Source organism: Sciurus vulgaris (genome assembly GCF_902686455.1).
Source record: "Sciurus vulgaris genome assembly, chromosome: 1".
Classification (NCBI taxonomy): Eukaryota; Metazoa; Chordata; class Mammalia; order Rodentia; family Sciuridae; genus Sciurus; species Sciurus vulgaris.
The window spans coordinates 90,364,399-90,387,335 of NC_136461.1; the positions used below are offsets into that span (position 1 = coordinate 90,364,399).

Here is a 22,937-nt window from a genome sequence, read left to right on the forward strand (position 1 = left end):
CATGATTTAGTGTTCTGTGTATGACCTCAAGTTGTTACAATTTTTCTCCAATCTCTGCATAATCAGCATGTCCTTGTGAACACATGCAAGTACCTGTTACTCACATGGAGCTTTTTAAATTTGAATTTTACTTAATTAAAATTAAAGTTAAAAATTCACTGGATGTGGTGGCACACACCTGTAATCTCAGTAGTTTGAGAGACTGAGGCAGGAGGATCACAAGTTCAAAACCAGCCTTACCAAAAGTGAGGCACTAAGCAACTCGGGGAGACGATTGTCTCTAAATAAAATACAAAATAGGGCTGGGAATGTGGCTCAGTGATCAAGTACACCTAAGTACAATCCCTGGTTACCCACTCCTGAAATAACTCAGTTCCTCAGTAACATTAATAATATATCAAATACTTTTCAGCCACATGAAGCTACCATATTATACAGTCTTCAGCCACATGAAGCTACCATATTTATACAGTGCAGATGTAGAGCATTTCCATTGTTATGGAAAGTTCTTTGAATATGCTGTGCTAGAATATAAGAATTGCAGGAACTTAGGATCTATACATTCATAGTTTCAATAGACATTGCAATTTGCCTTCCAAAATGACTTCATTCACATATACTTCCAAGAATAAATGCAAGTACTAATTTATCCCACCCACATCAACATTTAATATTGTGGTTTAAGACAGTTTTACTAGTGTTTGACTAAATAGTTTCTAATTTTATTTAGTGTTTTTTCTGATTAGTAGTGAAGTTATGTATCTTTCCAGTATAATTTTGTCTTTCAGATGTTTCTTCTTTTAGAATTATAAGTATTTTTATCACTTTAATCCTTTGTTTTATGTGTTACAAAATGTCTTTTTCTAGTCTGTGGTCTGTCTTTAAACTTTTACATAGGGACTTTAATTTGAATATAATCTAATTTTTGTCTTATATTTTTCTTGTCTATTTTATTCTGTGCTTAAGGAGTATTTCTATTCTAGGGACATAAACATAATCCTTTATGTTTTAATGCTTTTCATTTGGTTTGATGGGGTTTTTCTACTCATTTTACTCCTTTATATGATAATTTATTTTTTACAATGGGTGAGTTAGGACTTAACTTTTTTCTTTTTTCCCCTTAGTATGAGTAAATAGTTTTTCTAATCAGCATTCATTAATTGACTCTTAATTTTCTTTTCTTTTCTTTTTTTTTTTTTTTTTTTTGAATTAGAACACTGTAGTTATACATCGTAGTCAGGTTCATCTCACAGATTCGTACATGCATGGTATTTAATTTCACTTCACGTTTACCCCCTTTTCCTACCCTCTTTCCTCCTCCCATTCCCCTTCCTCTATTCTGTTGATCTTCTTTTCACTCATCTATTTATTTATTTTAGATTTTTTTTCTACTTATACATAAAGGCGAAATTCCCTGTAGTATATGCACATAGCAGGATTTTTTTTAATTCTTTATTTTTCTCTGTTTTCCCATCCTTCCTCTCTCCCTCTCAGACTCCTTCTTCTACTCTACCGATCTTCCTTAGATCTTTATGATCTTTGATCCTCCCTCCTTCTTTCCTTTATTTTGCTCTAGCTTCCATATATGAGAGAAAACATTCTATCCTTGATTTTCTGAGTCTGCTGTATTTCAAGTAGTATATTCTTATTTCCATCCATTTAACAATAAATGCCATAATTTCATTCTTCTTTATAGCTGAGTAACACTTCATTTTGCATATATATACCACAATTTCTTAATCCATTCATCTATTGATGGCCATCTGGGTTGATTCCATAGTTTGGCTGTTGCGAATTATGCTGCTATAAATATTGAGAAGGTTGTATTGCTGTAGTATGCTAATTTGAATTCATAAAGATAAAAATAAAAAGGAATGGTGGGATAACTGGTTCATACAGAGGTTCCATTTCTAGGTTTCATTTTGTTTTATTTTGTTTTTCTGGTACCAGGAATTGAACCCCGGGGGCATTTAACCACCTAACTTCATTTCTGGTCCTTTTTCTATTTCATTTTGAGACAGGATCTTGCTGAATTGCTTAGGACTTTGTAAGTTGCTAAGGCTGTCTTTGAACTTGTGATTACAGTCCTGTGCCACCATGCCCAGTCATTCCTAGTTTTTTTGAGGAATTTCTGTACTGCTTTCCAGAGTGGCTCTTTTCAGTCTGCAGTTTCATCAGCAATGTAGGAGTCTGCCTTTTCCTTCACATCCTTGTCAGCATTATTTTCATTCTTGTTCTTCATAATTGCCATTCTAACTGGAGTAAAGATGAAATCTTTGTGTAGTTTTGGATTTGCATTTCCCTGAATGCTAGAGAAGTGAACATTTTTTCATATATTTTGTTTTGGCCCTTAATTATCTTAAGAAAACCTTTAAAAAGTTGCCCTGGACATAATAAGTACCATCTTAAAACAGTCGGGTTCAGCTGAATGGTAAATTAGTTTAGTAATATGCAAAATCTTTGTCCCTGTATCCTCATATTCCTTTTTCCCTCCTTTGTATTATTGTCAAAAAACATTCTTATACAAAGCTATCAACACGGTTTGTAATTACTGATTTATGCAACCATTTATTTAAGACAGGAGAAAAGAGCTTCAAATAAAGAAGTGTGTCTTCCTTATATAATTCTTTGCAATTATCTTTACCAGTGCTTTAATTTTTCTTTGTATAGGTTTGACCTACTATTAGTGTCCTTTAATTTCACTCTGAAATAATATTTTGGGGAGGGGTTATTTATCTGGAAATGATTTCTCCTTTATTTTGAAGGACAGTTTAATAGATTATAGAGTTTTTGGTTAAATCTTTTTTCCCAATGTTTGATGTCCTTCCACTGTCTTTTGATCTCCATGGTTTCTTTTGAGAAGTTAGCTGTTAATCTCAATGAAGTTCCTGTACATAAGTTTTTTTCTTTTTGTTACACAACTTTCAAGACTTCTGTTTAACTTTCAACATTTTGTCTATGATGTCTCTAGATATGACTATATTTGAGTTTATTCTACTTGAGTTTGATGATTTTGTTCAGTGTATTTTCATCAAATCAGAGTAGTTTCCAGCTGGTATTTCTTCAAATGTATTTTTAACATTTTTTCTCTTATCTCTTCTTGAGATTCCTATGTTGCTTAATTTGCTACACTCATTGTTTCCACAAGTTCTCTGAGGCTCTGTTCATTTTTATTCATTTTCTTTGCTCTCTTCTCCTCAGAGTGGATAATTTCTGTTGACCCACCTTCAAGTTTTCTATCATTGCAGCTAAAAACTGTTGTTGAGCCCCTCTAGAGAATGTTTTATTTGGTTATTATGCTTGAATTTCAGAATTTCTATATCTTTATTAATAATCTCTCTTCAATGACTCGTAATACATTCTTCAGGTTTCTTTTAGTTCTTTGAACATGCTTATTGTAGCTGATTTAAAATCTGACTACTAAGTTCAAAATCTGGATCTCCTCAGAATATTTCAGTTACTGCCTTTTTATTTGTGTATGGCACAATTTCCTGCTTTTTTTGCATGCCTCATAGTTTTGAAACTGGACATTTTTTTATAACATTTGTAACAACTCTTATATCATCAGTGGGTAACATTGGCCCTCCAAAATTTGTTGTTTTTATTATTGCTGTATTTCTTCTTGTTGTCTTTCCTTGACTAATTCAGTAGTATGTTCCTGCAGTTCTCCGCTAGTTTTCTTTAAATTTAAGATCCTGTTTTTTATTTTTAACATGGCTTTCTAGGGATCACATCTGAGACAGTATAATTTAGTAGTTAGCCACAATTAGTGAGAGGGTTTCCATAAATTGCTTGTAATCTTCTACTTTTGCCAAAGGGATCTTTGTGAAAAAACATACCTTCGTACTTCAGGCAGTTTTAAAGACAGCTTTAGTTTTTACTTCCTTATTCAGGGTCTCAAGGTCCAGCAAAAGATCAGTGGTGATTCTCCTTTCCTCAGGTCTTGTTGGAGATGTACAGAGCAATGCATGTAGCCTTCTAGATTCCTAGGAACTGTGTGGCACTTTCCAAGTTCCTTATGGTGTTTGCTTCTCTGAAATTTCCTCATAATTTCCCAAGGCCCTTGTTTGCCCAGCTAACATTATACCCTGCGAGCAAGTGAGCTCCTGCCTAGGAATTTGCCATTGTTTTGGTAATGCACTGTCCCCAATCCTCATCCTCAAGTGGAGCTAAACTCTTAGAGTCTAAGATCTATATCGTTGAAAATAGAAATTGTTCCAGGGAACTGCAAGTTACACAAAATTTTAACTGTTCTTTGGTGCTTTTAACAAAGCACCAGAAGCATCGTATCCTCTTCATTACCTACAGTCCTTCTGGCTTTGACTACTTTACCCATGGGTTGCAATGAGAATGGAAACAACTCTAAGTTAAAAATCATCAATTGTTATCTCAACAAAGTTCAGACGTTTCTCTTAGATCATGATTTTCATTTTATGTGATGGTTTTGATTAATTACCAGAGTTCTAAAATGGTTAGTTTGTAGTTGTTTTCCCCATATTTTTGTTGTTTTTGGAAGAGTAGGAGGGTTACCAAGGCCCCCTTTCTCCTACTATTCCAGGACATGATCTCTAATAGTCATGACCTTTTCATATAACACAGTGCTGGATTGGTTTTCTGCTATTTAGAATTGTTTAACATTCATTTTTTTCTGCCCTTTTGAATAGCTAGTATGTTTCTTGATGATTTTTAGTTATGCTGTGGAGAGAGAATTCTGCATTCTTTTTTGTCGTACTTCTCCTGCCTGCTTTAATGTAACTTTATTGATCCTCTTTCCAAAGATATCAGCTTCCTACTTTTCTTCAGTTAATCTGTCTACATCTTGTTTAATCTTTGTTAGTGTGCACAGTAATCTTTTGTCTGTTTTTTACTGCATTTCCCCAGTGCCTTTCACATAGCATGTTTCAAATACATACTTCTTGAGTGAATAAACAACAGTATCTCCAGTCACCATTTATTTTCATTTGTATTAAGGTCTGTCTACTTCCTTATATGCTTTCTTTTTTTTTCCAACACTCCTTAGCAGGGAACCTCAGTTGGGATTGTTTTTAATGAAAATAACACTTTCACAAGTATATGTTCAGTGCATTGAATCAGAGTTTGGATTCTTTTCACTAGTACCATATTATCATCATAGTAATTTTTACATACCTTCTTTTCTAATACACTTGTTTTCTAGGCCATGGACACAGTCATTCCCTCTTTAATGGTGCTCTAGATCTAGCACATGGCCATGGAGAACATTGCCATAGTCATGAAGTGAAGCATGGTGCTGCACATAGCCATGATCATGCTCATGGACATGGACATTTCATTCTCATGGTGAGTAACAGCAGAAACATTTTTAAGTGAATAGCCTTCTAAGTATCAAGATTTGTGTGGACTACTTCTTTAAATGGGCTGTTAAAAGAATACCCCCATCACTTCTTTTCTAATGAATCAGTCTAAATGGTTCCTAGAGTTAGTTCATTTCTAGTATGCATGAAAGTAATTTGGTATAAGCCAGTATGTATGGTTTTGTTTTGTTTTTTCAGTGAATATGTCTTAAGATGCCTTGATTTTAATTATTAATGAATGAGAAACATATTTCAGTTTAGCAAATGAAAATAATGATTTTTTAAAAGTATGATGAGGCCTGTTGTGCTATATTGTAGTCCTATAAAAATATTATAAAATTTTTAGTTTTTCATATTTTTATTGTACTTATTGATGTTTATATTGCCTGATATTACCTCCATCTTTCTTTAGTGCTGTATGCTAACTTTTATATCATTCAGATAGTTTCAAGGTACTTACCAACTTAATATGTAATTAAATTATATTTTAAATAGTTTATGAATTTCAGAGTATCAATTAATAAAAGATGTTAACACAACTTGATTGATCTTTAAATAGATTATATGCTCAAATAGTATCTGTATTTGCCATGCAAATAGAGTCCTAAAACTTTAGATTTGAAAATATGAGAGGTACCTTGGAGACTGAAGCATTCTAAACCTCTAATTTTGTAGTCTTTAAACATTTTGAATACTTCCTTGAGATATGATGGCACATCAAAAAAGGTGTACATATGTAATGTATATAACTCGATGAGTTTGGAGATAAGTATAACACCTGTGAACTATCACCATGGTTTAAGCCATAAACATATCCATCACAACCAAAAGTTTCTTCCGGCCCCCTTTATTCTTTTAATCATTTTTTTTATTTATTGTAGATAAGAACACAATATGAAATGTACCCTCTTAGGCTGGGCCTGGTGGTAAATGCTTGTAATCCATTGACTCGAGACTGAAGCAGGAGGATCAAAGTTCAAAGTTATCCTCAGCATTTTAGCAGTCCCTAAGCTTAAGCTAGTAAGGCTGTGTCTTGGTGGTTAGTACTCCTGGGTTCAATGCTCCACATACCAAAACTAAACACAAAAAAAAAAAAAAACCCTGTTGTCAAAATTTTAAGTATATAGTACAGTATTAACTTTAAGCACTATTATGCTGTACAGATCTCTAGGCTTATCTAGAAAGTTTGTAAAGGTTTTTTTTTTTTTTTTTTTTTTTTTTTTTTTTGTGGTGCTGGGGATTGAACCCAGGCCTGTGCTTGAGAGGCAAGCACTCTACCAGCTGAGCTATCTCCCCAGCCTGAAAGTTGTAAAGGTTTCTAACTGAAACTTCATACCCTTTATCCATTTGTTTTAGTAAAGTATTTTTGTTCTTTTTTTTTTTTTGCTGCTGTGACTAAAAGAACCTGACAAGAGCAATTTTTAAAATGAGAAAAAATAATATCTAGGGGCTCATGGTTTCAGAGGTCTCAATCCATAGACAAGTGGCCTCCATTCCTTGGGGGTTCAAGGTGAGGCAGAACATCATGGTGGAAGAATGTGGTGGAGGGAAGTGGCTCACATGATCAGGCAGCAGATAGAGACTCTGCTCACCAGAAACAAAATATGTACCTCAAAGGCATGTCCCCAGTGACCCACCTCCTCCAGCCATACCCTACCTGTCCTTTAGTTATCACTTAGTTAATCCTATCAGGGGGAATTAATTCACTTGATTGGGTTAAGGCTTTTATAATTCAATCATTTCTCCTCTAAACCTTCTTGATTGTCTCACACATGAGCTTTTGGGGATACCAGATACCCTAAGCCATACACACACCATTCACCTGTTGCTATCCATGTCTTGGTTATAGTGAATAGTGTTACGGGTAATGTGGAGGTACAGATATCTCTTTGAAATCCTGATTTTAATTCCTTTGGGTGTATACCCAGAAGTGTAATTGCTGATGACACATTAGTTCTGTTTTTAATTTTTTGAGACCTTTATATTTTTTCCATAGCATCTGCACCAAGTTATATTCCCTCCACAGTATACAAGTGTTCCTCTTCTCCACATCCTTGCCAATACTTGTTATCTTTGTTTTTGTGATAATAGCCATCCCAAGAGGTATGAGATGATACCTGTTGGAGTTTTGATCTGATTTTCCCTTTTAGTGATGTTGAAATACATTTTAGTATACCTGTTGGCTAATTGTTACATTCTTTTGGAGAAATGTCTATTTTTTCGGTTCCTTTGGCCACTTTTTTAGTCAGATAATCTTTTTTTCTCTTGAGTTGTTGAGTTTTGTTTGTATTTTGGGTATATCAGATATATAGTTGCAGTTATATTCTGTCATTCCAGTAGGTTACCGTTAGTTCCTTTTGTTGTTTGTTTCCTTGCTGTGCAGAACCTTTTTAGTTTGATGTGTAATCCCCTGGTCTATGTTTTTGCTCTTGTTTGTCCTGTCAGTTTCTAAAATTTGTTGTATTTACTATGCATCAAAACCTTGCTTTTCATACTTTCTTGCTTATATACATTGTTGCAAAAATAATTTTAAAATATGCATATCACCACACTCACGTTTATAAGATGAGTTCTTTTCTAGAAAAACTTTGAGGAGTTGGAAAAGAATATATTTAATATATATTATACATATGCAATTATATATATGTTACATGTGAGATTGAAACTTTTACATCATTGTATTGAGTATATTTAGTAGACTCCAAATATCTTAGTGAGAGTGCACTGTTTCCTAATCAAAAACATACAAACACATCTAAATTTTACATAATCCTGTTTCTCTTTGAATTCTTTCTTCATTTCACTTCCTTTCCTAAATTTTATAATAATGGAATTTGTTTGTATTAAGTCTTTATTTCATTACCTGTCATCCTTCTTGGCAATAAAATATGTACAGAAATTGTTTTGTATAAGTACAATACTTGGCATTCAGACATTGCTTTTATTTATTTATTTTTTCTTTTTCTTTTTTTTCCTGTTGTATAAGTCACCCAGGCTATGGGAGTTTATTTTAGACATCCAAAAGGACTAAAACAATGGCAAGAATCAGAAAGCTTTAAAGCCCTATTTGTTCTCTTATAGTTTCCTTTAAAATCCAGATTAGAAAATGTCTACTTATGACTATCAACCCATAAGATGCTTTGTGTTTTCTGATTTTTCTTCTATTTAATTAAAAATAAGGCAAGTGTGGTGGCATATATCTGCAATCCCAGTTATTTGGGAGGCTGAGGCAGAAGGATGGCAAGATTGAGACCAGTGGTGACAATTTAGTGAGACCCTTTCTCAAAATAAAATTTAAAAATGGTCTGGGGATGTAGCTCAGTGGTAGAGTGCTTGCCTCGCATGTGCAAAGCCCTGGGTTCAATGCCCAGCACCACAAAAAAAGAAAACAGCAAGTACCGTGTGGTACCACATACCATATTAGAAAAATAAGACCCCATCCCTGCGCAGATACTCATGGTCTATGAGAGATAGATGAGCAGGCTTTTAGTTCCCTGGGATGTGCCCTACAACAGAAGGTTGACGAACAGGGGACAGAGGCTGGCATGAGATCATGGGGCCTCCTCAGAAGATGAGAATCATCCTTAGAATCATTTTCTAAGGAGGAGGCAGTAAAAGAACCAACAGAACCACTCTAGCCCAGGGACAGCATGTGCTAAGGCCTCTGTGCATACCTGGAAAATGAGGAGCAGGAGCCAGTAAGTCCTCAAAGAGGACCTGGGAACACAGGCAGAAGCCAGACAGCAAAGGGCTTTTTTTTTTTTTTTTTTTTTTTTCCAATTCATTTTTATTGTAAACAAATGGGATACATCTTGTTTCTCTGTTTGTACATGAAGTAGAGGCATACCATTTGTGTAATCATACATTTACCTAGGGTAATAGTTTTTGATTCATTGTTTTATTTTCTCCCTCCCCCACTGCTCCCCCCTATCCCTCTATAGAGTCCCTCCTTCCTCCATTCTTGCCACCTTCCCACCCCCTATATGTGTCATCGTCCGCTTATCAGCGAGATCATTCGTCCTTTGGTTTTTTGAGATTGGCTTATCTCACTTAGCATGATATTCTCCAACTGCATCCATTTGCCTGCAAATGCCATAATTTTATTATTCTTTATGGCTGAGTAATATTCCATGGTGTGTGTGTGTGTGTGTGTGTGTGTGTGTGTGTGTGTGTGTGTATATATATATATATATATATATATACACACACCACAGTTTCTTTATCCATTCATCAATTGAGGGCCATCTAGGTTGGTTCCACAATCTGGCTATTGTGAATTGAGCAGCTATGAACATTGATATGGCTATATCTCTGTAGTATGATGATTTTAAGTCCTTTGGGTATAGGCCAAGGAGTGGGATAGCTGGGTCAAAGGGTGGGTCCATTCCAAGTTTTCTAAGGAATCTCCACACTGCTTTCCAGAGTGGCTGCACTAATTTGCAGACCCACCAGCAATGTATGAGTGTACCTTTTTCCCTACATCCTCTCCAACAGCTATTGTTGCTTGTATTCTTGATAATTGCCATTCTAATCGGGGCGAGATGGAATCTTAGTGTAGTTTTGATTTGCATTTCTCTTATTACTAAAGATGTTGAACATTTTTCCATATATCTGTTGATTGCTTGTAGATCTTCTGTGAAGTGTCTGTTCATATTCTTAGCCCATTTGTTGATTGGGTTATTTGTATTCTTGGTGTAGAGTTTTTGAGTTCTTTATATATTCTAGAAATGAGTGCTCTATCTGAAGTATGAGCGGTGAAGATTTTTCTCCCACTCTGTAGGCTCTCTCTTCACATTGCTGATAGTTTCCTTTGCTGAGAGAAAGCTATTTAGTTTGAATCTATCCCAGTTATTGATTCTTGCTTTTATTACTTGTGCTATGGGAGTCCTGTTAAGGAAGTCTGATCCTAAGCCAACAAGGTGAAGATTTAGACCTACTTTTTCTTCTATACGATGCACGGTCTCTGGTCTGATTCCGAGGTCCTTGATCCCTTTTGAGTTGATTTTTGTGCAGGGTGAGAGATAGGGGTTTAGTTTCATTCTGTTGCATATGGATTTCCAGTTTTCCCAGCACCATTTGTTGAAGAGGCTATCTTTTCTCCATTGCATATTTTTGGTACCTTTGTCTAGTATGAGAAAATTGTATTTATTTGGGTTTTTATCTGTGTCTTCTGTTCTGTTCCATTGATCTACCTGTCTATTTTGGTGTCAATACCATGCTGTTTCCAAAGCCTACCAACAAAGAAAAGTCCGGGACCAGATGGGTTCTCAGCCGAGTTCTACAAAACCTTTAAAGAAGAGCTCATTCCAATACTTCTCAAAGTATTTCAAGAAATAGAAGAGGAGGGAACCCTCCCAAACTCATTCTATGAAGCCAATGTCACCCTGATACCTAAACCAGACAGAGACACATCGAGGAAAGAAAACTTCAGACTAATATCCTTAATGAACATTGATGCAAAAATTCTCAACAAAATATTAGCAAGTCGCATACAAAAATATATTAAAAAGATAGTGCACCACGATCAAGTGTGTTTTATTCCAGGGATGAAAGGTTGGTTCAACATCCGGAAATCAATAAATGTAATTCACCATATCAATAGGCTTAAAGTCAAGAATCACATGATTATTTTGATAGATGCAGAAAAAGCATTTTATAAAACACAGCATACCTTCATGCTCAAAGCACTGGAAAAAATAGGGACAGTGGGAACATTCTTTAACATTGTAAAGTCCATCTATGCTAAGCCCATGGCCAATATTCTAAATGGTGAAAAATTGAACAAGGCAGGGATGCCCTCTTTCATCACTTCTATTCAACATTGTCCTCAAAACTCTAGCCAGAGCAATTAGACAGACAAGGAAATTAAAGGGATACAAATAGGAAAAGAAGAACTGAAACTATCCCTATTTGCTGATGACATGGTTATATATTTAGAGGAACCAGGAAATTCCACCAGAAAACTTTTAGAACTCATAAGTGAATTCAGTAAAGTAGCAGGATAGAAGATTAATGCTCATAAATCTAATGCATTTTTATACATAAGTGATGAATCTTCAGAAAGAGAAGTTAGGAAAACTACCCTATTCACAATAGCATCGAAAAAAATAAAATACTTGGGAATCAATCTAACAAAAGAGGTGAAAGACCTCTACAATAAGAACTACAGAACACTAAAAAAAGAAATTAAAGAAAATTCTAGAAGATGGAAAGATAGCCCATGTTCTTGGATAGGCAGAACTAATATTGTCAAAATGGCCATACTACCAAAAGTGCTATACAGATTCAGTGCAATTCCAGTTAAAATCCCAATGACGTACCTTACAGAAATAGAGCAATCAATCAATCATGAAGTTCATCTGGAAGAATAAGAAACCCAGAATAGCTAAAGTAATCCTTAGCAGGAAGAGTGAAGCAGGGGGTATCGCAATACCAGAACTTCAACTATACTACAAAGCAATAGTAACAGACGTTGCTTTTAAATGGAATTATTATAGTCTTGAGTACAAAGTCAATCATAGTTCTATCTCAAATTTTGATATATAATTATTAACCATAAAAAGCAACACTTTATTTGAAATACTATCTCAATCATGTGATCGGAGCTCTTACTAAAATTATTTTATAGATTAATTGTGCTTATTGGCATAGAGCAAGTTTTTACATCAGTTTGGTTCCTATTTTTCATCTTTATAAGTACTAGTTACCCTAAGTAGGAGGAATTATGTTATAGCAGATTCAGTCAATTTGAATACCTTCAGAATTATGTTCCAAAAATTATAGTAATCTATCATCAATAATCATTTTTGTTTATCTATTAATTGGAAGTTCTATTAACTATATTTTATAAAATTTTTATAAAATTTTTAAAAAAATTTATAAAATCAAAGACTTAGGAACCATATTGCTTATAAAATGATTTGGTAACCAGTCATTAAAGTCATTACTTTCCTAACATTTACACCAATATTTTCAAGTGACCCCTTACTTGTTACCCTAGAACTTTTATTTATATCCCGGGCAATTCACTGTAGTAAGATTATTTATAGATGAAAGGTATCTCTTTTTTGGTTAAGGAGGAAAATGATAGGTGGTAAAGAAGAATTGGCATGACATTGGGACATTCTTGGGTAGATCAGTTCTAGGAAAGCTGTTTTTTTGTTTGTTTTTTTTTTTCCTCATTTATACCTTTTCCTTTTTATTAGGGAATAAGGGCTTATATTTTCAGTGAGCACTGTCTGTGAACTGACCATGCCAGCAGATGATAGAAGGTGTGGAAGGAATAGAAAGAGCATACATCTGGGAAGAGGGATTGGAGTGATAAATAGAAACTTTAATGGATTCCAAAACCATGTGTGTAGGCCTTTGGAAAACTGCTAAAATGCACCTTGATGAAGAGACTAATGGAATCCTCTCCTTTTAGCATGCTTAAGAGTGTGGCAAAAGCTGCCTTAGTGAGAGTAATGAGTGACTGACAATACAGATTTTATGCGTACTATGTGAGGGTTAGGGATTAGATTTCATAATACCAAATCAGGCTTGCTAAAACTTTCCCTGGTGGAAAAAGGCTCTCTGTGTTGGGCATTTGAATTTGAACACTTCAGAAATGTTTAGTGAGAAATTCTATTGCAATTTAAGGTTCATACAAAAAGCGGTGTGGGGAAGGGGAAAGAATGCCAAAAATTGAAAACTATTTTAGCTTAGGAAAGCTTTTAAATTTTGTGAATCTAGAAAATGAATCCCTCACATGTGTTATTTCTTATTAACTGGAATGTTTTGCTTGTTTTTATCTAAAACTGAACAACTCTTTTACTTAATGGAATTAATATTTGCAAAATATGCAACATAGGACTCTAGAATTAGCCTAAAGAGAGTTTCAACTAATTGTTTTGAAATTCCATGTAGACAAAATTGAAATTAAAAGGCAAAAGAAGTAATCTATTAGTAAAACTTGTTTCTGTTGTTTTATTGTTTTTCTTCTCCAATGGACTGTGAGTCCCTTGAGCTTCAGGACTGCCTTATTGACTTCTTTATTCTAGCACAGTTCCTAAAACAACTCATTAAACATTTATTGTATTATAATAAAACATGCCATTTGTATTTGTCAGTCTTATTGAATAAATTTCTCTGGATTTTACTTCTCCCACTCCCCACCCAAAACAAGTAACACAAGTTGAATGTTCTTTATCCAGAATGCTTGGGACAAAAGCATTTCGGTTTTGTTTTTTTCTTTTTTTAACTTTATATTATTTACATAGGCTTTACCAGTTGAGCATCCCTAATCTAAAAACTGATTTTGGAGCATTTGGATTCCAGATTAGGAATGCTCAACCTGTAATTTAAAGAAGAAAAAAAAAAAGAAAAAAAGAAAAGAAAAACTACTGTTTGTCATAATCAGGTTATCTTGAATTCTATCTGGGCTTCATTTCTTAAACTTCTTTTACTTCAAATACTACATTTAGTTTTGTCTGAATTTTCCAATTTGCGAATGTTAGCAGTTTCACAGTTTTGAAATTTATTGTGCTTTTTATTTTTTAATACAGTATTTCTAAAATACTCTGTACCCTTGATGCATTTTTAAATTGCCTCTACTAAATTTATTACTCCTCAGTTACTTTATTAAATTTAAAAAATAATTTTGTAGGTCCCATGTGGCTAGTCACACATCCTTCATGATACAATTGAATGAAAAGGACTCTGAATTTCAAAAATTTGAATAAGGAATTGAAGACATGTTTTAAAATAATTTAACTTAATTCTCTACAGATGGTCCCTCCTTAAAAGAAACAACAGGACCCAGCAGACAGATTTTACAAGGTATGACAAGAAATTTTTATGTTTCTCAATTTTATGAAATTCATAATTTTCAGTTGTCTGGAGTTTTAAGAAAAATAGATAACAAAATATTTAGGTTTAAAATGTTATTCTTCCTAGTGATTTTTTTACATATATACTATTACGTATATTAAGAATTTTTTTTTTTTTTTTTGTCACTTGACTGTTTAAAAAAAAAAATCAGAAGCAATGCAGTTTAAACATAAGTTATAGCCAGGCCTGAGGACTGTAGTAATGCTGTAGTATTCTGTTTGCCTTCATAGAATTATCACATAGATTATCCAAGAATAACAATCAGTATATTCTTATGTTGTGGGGAACATTTAGAGCTGAAAATGTAATGCGGAATGAGAACTCTGTCATATTTGTAGATTGCAGTTGATGTTACCTAAACAAGTGTTACATGTCATGTAAACTGATACATTATAAAGTTTTATAAGTGAAAGAATATCTGTCTTGTCTGGAAACTATTGTAGTTTCCCTTTTGGAGATGTGAACCAATCTTTGGCTATGAGGTTCCACTTAGACTTTATTGTTAAGGTTTCCTAATTCCCAGCTTTATTTACTTTTGATTCCAGTCGGACTTTCTCAGTAGCATCTGATATAGTCTATACTGCTCCCATTTTCTCCACTATTTCTTGATCTAACTTCTGCTTTTTATTTTTTCACTGAGAATGTTTTTCCATACTGAAGAATTTATTTTCAGAAGACTTGAGTGTGTCTTCCAGTCACTAATTATCCATTTACACAATATATAGAATTGTTTTAGAACAGCCTTTGCTGAAATAGATTATAATCATGTCTATTTGATACAGCTATATCATTAGCTATAAATTATTTTGATAATAGTTTAGTTTTGAAAATCATCACAAAAGAGAAAAAGAAAGTTAGGCTCTAGCCTTTTACTTTTATGTAGCTAATATGAAAATGTTAGTGTTTTCTGATTATCTCTCAATTTATTGTGACTGAAGGAGGCCAGTAGGTAGCTGAAGGACAGATATAGCTGGTTCAAACTTTTCCCATAAAACTACCATGTAGATACTCCCATATGAATAGCTATGAGTTAACTGAATTTTTTAATTTTTGCTTTAAGTAAGAACCCTGGTTTATTAAGTTTTGGGGGAGTTTTATTATCAGTGTCCTATCAAGTTTCCAAGGGTTCAACTTATATAAGTTAAGCATATTGTTTACATCTTTCTTTAGTGATTTTTCTTCTTAGTTACTGTGAAATGAGGTGGGCTTAGATAGTAATACTTGATAATGAAACCAGTTTTCAGGTTAGCAAATAGCACATAGCCAGGGACTTTCCAATCTAAGGAAAATCAAGGACAAGTGATTCTTTTCTTTGTCAAACACTGCTTAAAATGTATAAATGTTTAATATAAAATTTTATAGCTTAGGGACTGTTTTAGTCAACTTTTCATTGCGGTGACTAAAAGACCTGACCAGAACAATTGTAGTGGAGGAAAAGTTTATTTGAGGGCTGACAGTTTCAGAGGTTTCAATCCATAGATAGCTGGTTCCATTCCTGGGGCTCAAGGTGAGGCAGGACATCTTGGTAGAAGATTGTGGTTGAAGAGAAGCAGCTTGCATGATGATCAGGTAGTAGAGAGAGATCTCCACTTGCCAGATACAAACATATACCCCAAAGCCATGCCCCCAGTACCTCACCTCCCCCAGCCATACCCCCACCTGGATTCGGCTACCATTCAGTCCCATCAGGTGATTAATTCACAGATTGAGTTAAGGCTGTTATAACCCATCACTTCTTCTCTGAACCTTCCTGCATTGTCTCACACATAAGTTTTTGGGGAACACCTACATCCCATACCTAATAGGGACTTTCAGTCCACTTTGATGTGTATCTTTCTCTAAAAAGTATTCTCTGACAAAACTTATTAGGGAAAAATTTCTCTTAAGAAAGCAACTAACTTTCTGGAAAAGGGTTATAATAAGTCAAAACTCTATACAAATGAAAAATTAGATGTGGGTATTGAAGGATGAGTTATATTTGATATAATACTTGATGTAAATTCCATAGTAGCAGGTAAACTGAAGTATAATATCTTAGCACACACAAGATTCAATTGGACTTATTAGTGGTCAGTTTTTAAACTATTAGAAATTGTTTTCAGTTCTATATGTAAAAATAATTATAGTTTATCTTTTATTGTTCAGGGAATAATAAATAAGTATTCTAAGTTGGGTACATGCTTTTTGCACATTATCTATTTCTTTTCAGATAGTGTAGCTAAGCTATGTGTGGCAGCACTTGCTAGTAAATCCCAGTGGTTTGGGAGGCTGACCCAGGAAGATCGCAAGTCCAAGGGCCAATGTTGGCAACTTCGTGAGACCCTGTGTCAAAATAAAAATAAAAAGAACTGGGAATGTAGCTCAGTGGTAAAGTGCCCTTGGGTTCAATCCCTAGCATCGCCACCTCCCCCAACTCCCCACCACACACATGCATATGTGACTCTAAGGCAAGTACAGGAAAAATAAGGCCAGATAGAGTAATTAATGGTATTGAAGAGTAATATTGTTACGTTTAGCTAGACATGATTGAGTTTAACAGTGTTTTGTTATATAATAAATTTTACTCATTAAGGATTTAAATATTGAATAAGTTATTATCTTAGTTGAATCTTTTTAGGAAAAAAAATGTGTATGAAACTTCCTTCTTGACATTGTTAATGTTTTCCCGGCAAGTGTCACTTATTAAATGATAACATATCGGAGTTCTTGGGCAGTTAGGGCATCAGTATGAGTGTCCTATGAATTCAGTATTTAATTATTAAAAATTCAACATGTATTTTATGTTCATTTAAATATTTAAATCCCTGGTGTCTTTCACTTGGAGTTTGAGTACCGTATATAACTAATTTAGGTAACAAAACCTTTAAGATAATTAATACATATATCAGGATAAGCAGAATTAGGGGCCATAGGAAATTCTAGTTCCAAATGGTAATAATTTTAATCACCAGCAGAGGGCTCTGTATGTACATGGATTCATAATTAGAAAATTTCCATGACCAGTTCATTTAGCCTAATGCAGTTTCCTTTCCCAAATAAATTATTAATAACTTTTGTATTCTTTTAAGCCAGAGGTAAATGTTTGCTGTTTGTCATGTTTTCTTCTTTTTAAAAAAATTTATTTATTTATTACAGATTGCATTTTGATTCTTTGTACACAAATGGGATACATCATTTCATTTCTGTGGTTGTACATTATGTAGATTTATACAATTCGTGTAATCATACGTGTACATAGGGTAATGATGTCTGTCTCATTCCACCATTTGTTTTCTTTTTTAATGTTTGAATTTTTAGAAAATCAGTTTTTCTCTACTTCTTCATTTAAATTATACCGTTAAGAGCAAGTATAATTTACCAATCAGATAGTTTAACCCTGTTGATTTTAAAACATCATTTCAATTCATAAATGTACCATTACAGTTACTAAATAGTAAATATACTAGATGATTGATTTTCCAAATTGGTATTTAGATTTTTATATGAATTTGAGAGTATATTTCAAGGAAATATTTGTTATAAATTGAACAGAAGATATGGTGCTTACTTTTATTATGCTTTGTTTCTAGGTGTATTTTTACACATTCTAGCAGATACACTTGGGAGTATTGGTGTAATTGCCTCTGCAATCATGATGCAGAATTTTGGTTTGATGATAGCAGATCCTATCTGTTCCATCCTTATAGCCTTGCTTATAGTTATAAGGTAAGTATTATTGTTACTTTCAGTATTAAAATGAGAGGTAGGTGAAAAACATTGAATTCTTTAAAAATCCCCACAAAATTTTCTTTTCATTTTTATAATTTTTTTCTTTTTCTCATTTATTTCTTGCATGGAATTTGGTCTTTTTTGTTGTTGTTGTTTGTTTTGGCAGTAGGATTAAACTCAGGGCTTTGACGTGCTAGGTACTCTACCACTGAACTGTATCCCAAACCCTTTTTAAAAATTTTATTTTGAGACAGAGTCTTACTAAGTTGTGAAGGCTATCCTTGAACTTGTAATCCTCAGCCTCCCAAGTAGCTGGGATTATAGAAATGCACAACCATGCCCAATAAACATTTCTTCTTAGTGTTTGGCAACTAAGCTTTTGGTCGTAATTTGAATCGGCAGTAATTTTTAAAATCTAACATTTATATAGAGTAAGATTTTGAAAATATAAAATGTATTGGCTATAGTTAGAATATATAATACCTATAAGTCTTTATAGGTATTAATTATAGATATCATTTATACATATCTTATACTATCGAATGCAAAAAAGTATCAGTCTCTTCTGATAATAAAGCCATATTATCATGGTAGAAGTCTTGCAAAAATGCTTACTGAAATAAATTTATGTTTGATTCCCTACCTAAATTATAAAATTCTTGAAGAATCACCTATCTTTTAGCTCTTTTTTTCCTACCACAGTCCCAATGTACCTGTAAAGGTGTTTGTGTATATAGATGTAGGACTTCTCAATAAACATTTGCTGAATTAGATTGTTAGTTATTATCACTGAAATTTCTCTTACCCTGAGATACATTTTATTATTGGCTTAATTTTTATCAGAATAATATGTTCCTTATTTTATGGCCATCAGTTATTTTAAAATTTGCATATAATGTCTGTATTAGAGTATTTTTATGTTTCCAAATGATTTTACTCTCAGTTTCTTTTGCCATGATAGCAAAGACCTATCCTTAGAGGTAAGATTATGATGATTTTTATAGCTCATAGTTGATTAGAGTAGATTGCAATGAAATCACAATGTTAAAATTACTCATAGATGGGGATTTTTAAGTTTCTAAAGAATAGAATATGTATTTAAGTGTAGATTCATTTTTAATTTCTGTATATTATTTGTACAGAAGTCTTTCTAAAGCTTAGAATGACTTTTCTTCATCTTTGGAAATCTTATTACACCTCCTTGAAAGGTCAGCTTAGATGTTACATATTCCATGAAACGTAACTGCTGACGGATCTGGTAAATCTTACATCTGTATTTCTTTATGGATACATTCAGTAGTCATTTTATTTGTTATGTATTATAATTCTTAGTTTCTTCTAATACTTCTTGGAGTGTAATATTATCACTCTTTTTTGTCTCCATTGTTATTATCCTAATTCTATTATATTTTGCTTGGAAAATTATGACAGTCTCCTTTCTGTCTCCCTTGAGACTCCTCATGCTGGCTCAAATGATCTTTCTTTAATGATGATTACGTGATATAGAAAAATTATCTTGCTTTAAATGTTTTTCCATTGTTTTAAAGTGAGCATCTAATTCTGACAGAAAGTTGGCACACTGAATTTGAGTAAAATTTGTGTTCTTTTTTCAACCTTAGGGAATTACTTTTTGTAATCCCAAATAAGGACTTTTTACTTAGTTCTGTTCTCATTCATTTTTTCCATAAATATAAGTAAGCAGAGAAAACTTTTTAAAAGCTGAAATATAACACACTTAAAAACTGCACAAATAACTTTCAACAAATAATTTCTTAAAAGTAGGTCCTCTTAGGTTGAAAAAGACAAGATCTGAAGATAACTAGTTTCGATTTTTCACTGTTAACAAGAGAGAGACAAATTAATAATTATTTTTATTGTGCAGAGAGTTAAGATAAGATTATGTGCTGGTGATTGAGTTGCCACTTTAAACTGAGTCAAGGGAAGACTTCTGAAGAGAGGGTCTTTAGGTTGAGATCTGAATATTACAAGAGAACCTGTGGGAGGAAGAACTTTCTAGTGTAAGAACCAGCTAATATAAAAGCCCCATAGTGAAAATAACTTTGACACTGAAAGGAGACCAGTATGACTGAAACAGGGAGTGAGAATGAGTTAAGATAAAATTGGAGAAATGGGCTAGGAGAAATTTTGCAGGGCTAGAAGTTTGGATTTTGTGCCAAGTGCAGTGGAACATCTTCATAAAGGAGTGACAATACTTGATTTATATTTTAAGAAATCATTTTGACTAAGGTGTTGGTAATGGGTTATAAGGGGCACAAGTACAGACAGATGGATCACCACGGACCGGGTTAGAAGCCATGGTGGTTTGACCTAAGGTACTAATGTAGAAAATGGGCAGACATGGATAAAGTTAGAAAATGCAGTAGGGTTGAGCCAACATGATTGGCTCATGGATATGAATGTGAGGGTCAGGATAGAGTGGACAAAGGGAATCAGAGATAATTCCTAGGGTTTTTACCTGCACAATTAGGCTAATGAAGTTGTCGTTATTGAAAGAAGACTGGAAAAAAAGTAATGTTTTTGTTAGTTTTTGAAGGAGACTAGATCAGAAGTTCTGTTTCAGTTGTCACAGATTTAAGATCTTTCATTAGACATTTATATGGAAATTTCAGGTAGATAGTGTACAAATATGGAATTCTTGTAGCAGTCAACTGAACATAGGTATTAGAAATAGTCCACATGTAGATTTAAAGTCACAGAGTCATACCACCATTCTCATTCCTTTTGTTTTCCTGGAAACTACTCCTCAAGATCATACTTCTTGCTCAAACCAATTTAGCTTCAGGGTCCTTTCAGTGTAGTGTTTGAGGCAGCCACAACCAGCCAACTAACACCTACCTGTTTGTCATCTTTGGCTAGGTTCTACTGACTTCTTTATAAAGGTTTTTGTAGTTTATATATATATATATATATAAAATTTGAGGTCATGTAATTGTGTTCCTTTTCATTATTATAGATTCCTTTCATTATTGTAAAGCTTTAGCATTTGTATTATTTGCTCTTTTATCTAATAATTAAAGTAACATATGCTGATTGTAAAAAATTCATTACTAAATATATGATAGCTATTAAAATGTTTTATAATCACACCAATTGGAGATAACAGATAACTTTAATGTATCTTAAAATCATTCATCAAATGCTATGATGCCCTGTGTTAGGTAGGCTGTTAACAAGATAGGCAGATATGCTACTATTATGGAGCTTACATTTTAATGGGTGAAACAGTCAGTAAAACAAACGAATGTGCAGATAATGGTAATCAATTGGTGACAAGTGCTCTGAAGCAGGATAAAGATATACTATTTTAGAAGAGCCTGAAAAGCTCTTTCATAAGGTGACATTTGAACAGAAACCTGAATGGTAAAAGAGAGGGACATGGGAGTACTCAGAGGAAGAGTACTCCTGGTAGATGGAGCTTCATTTATAAATACACCGAGGCAGGGGCATGCCTGATATGATTGAGGAACAGCAAGGGGAGCAGTGTAGCTGAAATGCTGTGAGCAGAGCAGAGTGGTGGATACATAGCTAGAGTTCAGGGAACAGGTTGGGGTGGAAGATATAAATTTGGGTGTCATCAGTTTATATACAGTATTTAAAGTCATGAGATTAGGTGCATATACCCAGAGAACAAGGAGAGAGAACTGAGGACTAAGCCCTAGGAGAGTGAGCAATAAGAGACAGCATTAGCAAGGAAGAATGAAGTGGGAGTGCTGTGAGGTGGGAGGAAAGACATGAACACACATTTCAGAATCCATGTAAAGAAAAGTGTTTCAAACAGGACAGAATAAGTTAAATGCTCCTGGAATGATAATTGGCAACTTAGACCAGACATTCAGTAGAGTGATAAGAATGAAAACCTGATCAGAGTAACTTCAAGAGAGACTGGGAGGGGAGGAAATTGAAAGAGCAACTACAGTCAACTCCTTTTCAAAGCCTTCTGCTGTAAAGGGGAGTGGTGTGATTGCCTGGCAGCACTGAGGACCCACTTTGAGGTTTGTGGTCATGAATTCAAAGTGAAAACAACTAGCACGGATGTCTGTTTTTCCCCAATCTTATTTAGCTACTTGATTAAATTTGTGGAATACACAGAGAGCTGGATTTAACAGATTGGGTTTTGTCAGGTCAGTACTGACAGTGAAAAAGGGCAATGCAGGGATTATAGTGATAGAGAATTAAGATTTAAAGGTAATGATACATACTTTTAAAAAAAAACATAGGGGTCAGTGGATTAGAGGTTTTGAGGGGTTTTTGTTGTTGCTGCTGTTGTTGTTTTGGAAAGAACGTTAGACTGCAGGTATTAAAAGAAGTGATTCAGAAATAGGAAGGGTTTTTCACATTGTGAAATGCTGAAAATGAGATTGTGGAGTCCAAGGTATAATCATAGGGGTAGAGAATAAGATCATCAAATAGAGGCCAAAGGTTGGATGGGTTGCACTTGTGGACATTTAAAGCAAGAGTAATAAAAAGGTAGATGTGAAAAGATGCTAAATCTGTTGCTAAATTTTTTTATGTAATTAAAGGGGACCAATCAAGAATTTTAAGAGCTGGTTACCAGGTGTCTGGAGCATGGAATAATCTGATGGGTGTGGCCTTCAGTGAACTGTTTTACTGGGTGGGAGGATATCGGAGGAACAGTGAACCGAAATTGTAGTAGTAAGCAAGGAGAACATCTCTCTCCCCACAAACCCCAGTAGTATCATTAGGAGAGAAAATAGCTCTTTGAAACAGTGCTCTAGGGAACACAGTGCCCTCAGGCGATAGCCAGTTTTCTGCAGCTTTCTCTGTTCAAGAAAAGGCAGAGGATTTAGTGAAAATTAGTATTTAAAAGTAGCTTGTTTATAGAAATAATTCTATATATTAGAATTCTATATTCTAATTATATAGAGAGTATACTGAATAGTTGACAAAGAAACAGCATAGTATAGGAAACCATAAAGAAAAAATGAACCATCAGCAAAGGGATCCCTATTATTATTTGTATAGGTTTGCTTTTTGGATTTTTTTCCC

The 22,937-nt window shown here is 33.9% G+C and overlaps 1 protein-coding gene across 1 annotated transcript in view; it reads left to right on the top strand.

Moving 5' to 3' along the window:
* Positions 1 to 22,937, top strand: part of SLC30A7 (solute carrier family 30 member 7) — a 75,280-nt gene that overhangs the window by 18,972 nt on the left and 33,371 nt on the right. Inside the window, 4 exon segments of the mRNA XM_079110829.1 lie at positions 5,177 to 5,305; positions 5,308 to 5,319; positions 14,100 to 14,150; positions 17,771 to 17,906. Coding sequence (XP_078966955.1) covers positions 5,177 to 5,305; positions 5,308 to 5,319; positions 14,100 to 14,150; positions 17,771 to 17,906 — 328 coding nt within the window.